At 39.7% G+C, this 2,547-nt stretch overlaps 1 protein-coding gene across 1 annotated transcript in view; it reads left to right on the top strand.

Annotated features, from left to right (window-relative positions):
- The window catches only part of LOC112162302 (serine protease HTRA1A), a 34,613-nt gene that overhangs the window by 8,598 nt on the left and 23,468 nt on the right, over positions 1 to 2,547 (top strand). The window contains exons 2-3 of the mRNA XM_024298111.2: positions 1,275 to 1,374; positions 2,321 to 2,525. Of these exons, the coding sequence (XP_024153879.1) occupies positions 1,275 to 1,374; positions 2,321 to 2,525 (305 nt within the window). The remainder of the gene's footprint in view (positions 1 to 1,274; positions 1,375 to 2,320; positions 2,526 to 2,547) is intronic.

Consider the following 2,547-nt stretch of genomic DNA (forward strand, 5'->3'; position numbering starts at 1 on the left):
ACTCGTAACCCCTGGCCAATGCTTATGAGATCTTTAGTCACATGGTTTTGTTACCAGCTTTGGTTCAAAACGGAAGTCTCCATTTGACTCCAGCCTAAATATAGACCAAAAGCAAGGCTTAGCACTCAATCTGGACCACATTAAGTAGACTGAGTCAGGACCTTTCCAGTCTGAATAAGTCAAGACGTGTGATGTAAAACTATTTATAAGAATAAGGAACCAGTGGCTTGATTCATCTTGATTCATACTTTCACAGTCCTGGTAGATCAACACGACTTGGTTCTCTATTGTTGCAGCAGTCAGTTAGCATGCAGGTGTCAGTACATTTAAGCATGTGTGTGAGAAGGTAACATTAGGAAGTGAAAGGGAATGGGAACCTGTGTGCTACACAGATCCTAGATACTGACACACAAATTATATAGTCTGGGATTGAAGCTTTCATTAAGGCAGATTAAGTAAAAACGGTAATGATGTAGTTTTGCCAATTTTACAATTTAGTTCTGACTGTGACTTTAAGAAGTTTGAGACGATCCCTTAGAACTGCAGAATTCTTCTGCACACACTTCTGCTGTTGCCACTTGTTTTTTGCAACCTATAATTTTGCTGTGAACCCAATGGAGAGATGGTTACCATTTCACGCTCATATTAACTTAACTGCACCTCGAGTTAAACGTCTACCTCTCATTCCTCAACCCTTGACTGACGTCCCGCGGCTCCTGGGTTTCCCTCCGTTCTGTTAAGTCTGTCTTCTGTGTAATGACTGGATGTGATTCTTCCTTTACCAAGTGGTGCAAGAATCAAAGTCAGAATGGAAAGATGAAAGGCTTAAAAGGAAAGTCTTGATTCCTAGCTTTGCTTGACTTTCATCGTAGTTGGACTTAATTACCGGTTGGTTGAGTAAACATTTCCACATTGCCCCAGTGCTGGCTGGTGATTCAGGTCTTCCTGCGGTCTTTGTACGTGTTTGTCTGCGTGGAAGTGCTGCCATTCTTGACCATAGATCAGTGGATGTGTCAGGACCTCAGTATAGATTTAACTATAGGGTCAATGTCAGGTAGTTATGTGTTGTGTTTATGCAGCGTCTACAAATAGGCACACATGCCAGAGGTGATGGAGACATTCTGACGACTTAGAATCTTTTCCTTTTCCTACTTGTGCTATAATAAAAATAAAAAAGTAATTTTCCACTTTTCTGTTCCCACATAGCATGCATTGTTTCTAAGCACTTTTTTACTCTAAAGTCTCATACATTTCTGTTTGTGGTTTCCCTCCAGCTCAGGACAATCCAGACAGTCCGAGGCACAAGTACAACTTCATCGCAGACGTGGTGGAGAAGATCGCCCCCTCAGTTGTTCACATTGAACTTTTCCGCAAGTATGTGCAAGCTCTCAATGAACTGCATAAAATATTTGATTGATTTGGGAACACCTCGATTTCAGATTTGTCATCCATAAAGTATAATCAAATTCTTAAGAGTACTTCCTGAAAATTGTGTTTTTTAGCATGTTCTCCCTTACTAAAACAAGTATACTTCAAGTGTATGTCTTAGAAAAGTATATTTCCAGAAGTGTACCAAGTACACTTGAAACGTACAGTATACTGTCAGTTTACTAACAAGGATACTTCTTGGGACTAAATTGGCCCACTTTTATTTAAAAGAAAAGTATACCTAAAAGTATACTAACATTAACCTTTCTAGCATAGAATACCTTCATAAACACTAAGTTTATGAAAGTAAAAAGTTGTTTTTCAAAATACAAGATTTTTCAAAATAAAAGATTGTCGAGACTTAAAAGAAAAAACTGGGCATAGTTAATTGTTTCTTCCGCGGCCTGATGCCAGTTGATCCACAGACCGGTACAGGACCATATAGAAATTACGCTGGGCAACGGGGAGGGGAAGTGGGGTGTAGTTGCCTCTCTTCAACAGTCCCGCCCACAACACAAAGGGAAATTTCTAATGAACGCCTGCCACTCTGCAGAAACTATGTTGTAGAAAAAGCAGACATTTTTTTAAATTTTGAATAAAAACTGCATAATTGTAGTTTACAGAACACTAAAATAAATAAATAAATGAATACAAAAAATAATCCAAGTGGGGCTAAAAATGACTGGGTGGAATTCTTCTTTCTCTTCTTTGGCTGACCTTTACATTAATTCGTTATTTTTTTTATGGAGTATCTACAAACACTGTCATGCTTTGAATTTAGTACTACGTCACTTTCGCCATGCATTGGTTATTTTTTTTTTTAGGCCTGTGAGAATTGTTGAACACTTGTTGAAGACTTTTTTTTTTTTTTCTCCCTCCATTTCTTCCACAGGATGACTTACTCCAAGCGGGAGGTGGCTGTGGCCAGTGGTTCTGGCTTTGTTGTGTCAGAGGACGGCCAGATTGTGACCAACGCTCATGTTGTGGCCAATAAACACAGAGTGAAAGTGGAGCTGAAGAACGGCGCTTCCTATGACGCCAAAATCAAAGATGTGGACGAGAAGTCGGACATCGCCCTCATCACGATTGATGCACCGGTCAGTCAATTCACACGCAAGA

The sequence above is a fragment of the Oryzias melastigma genome, linkage group LG15, assembly GCF_002922805.2.
Source record: "Oryzias melastigma strain HK-1 linkage group LG15, ASM292280v2, whole genome shotgun sequence".
NCBI classification, from domain to species: Eukaryota; Metazoa; Chordata; class Actinopteri; order Beloniformes; family Adrianichthyidae; genus Oryzias; species Oryzias melastigma.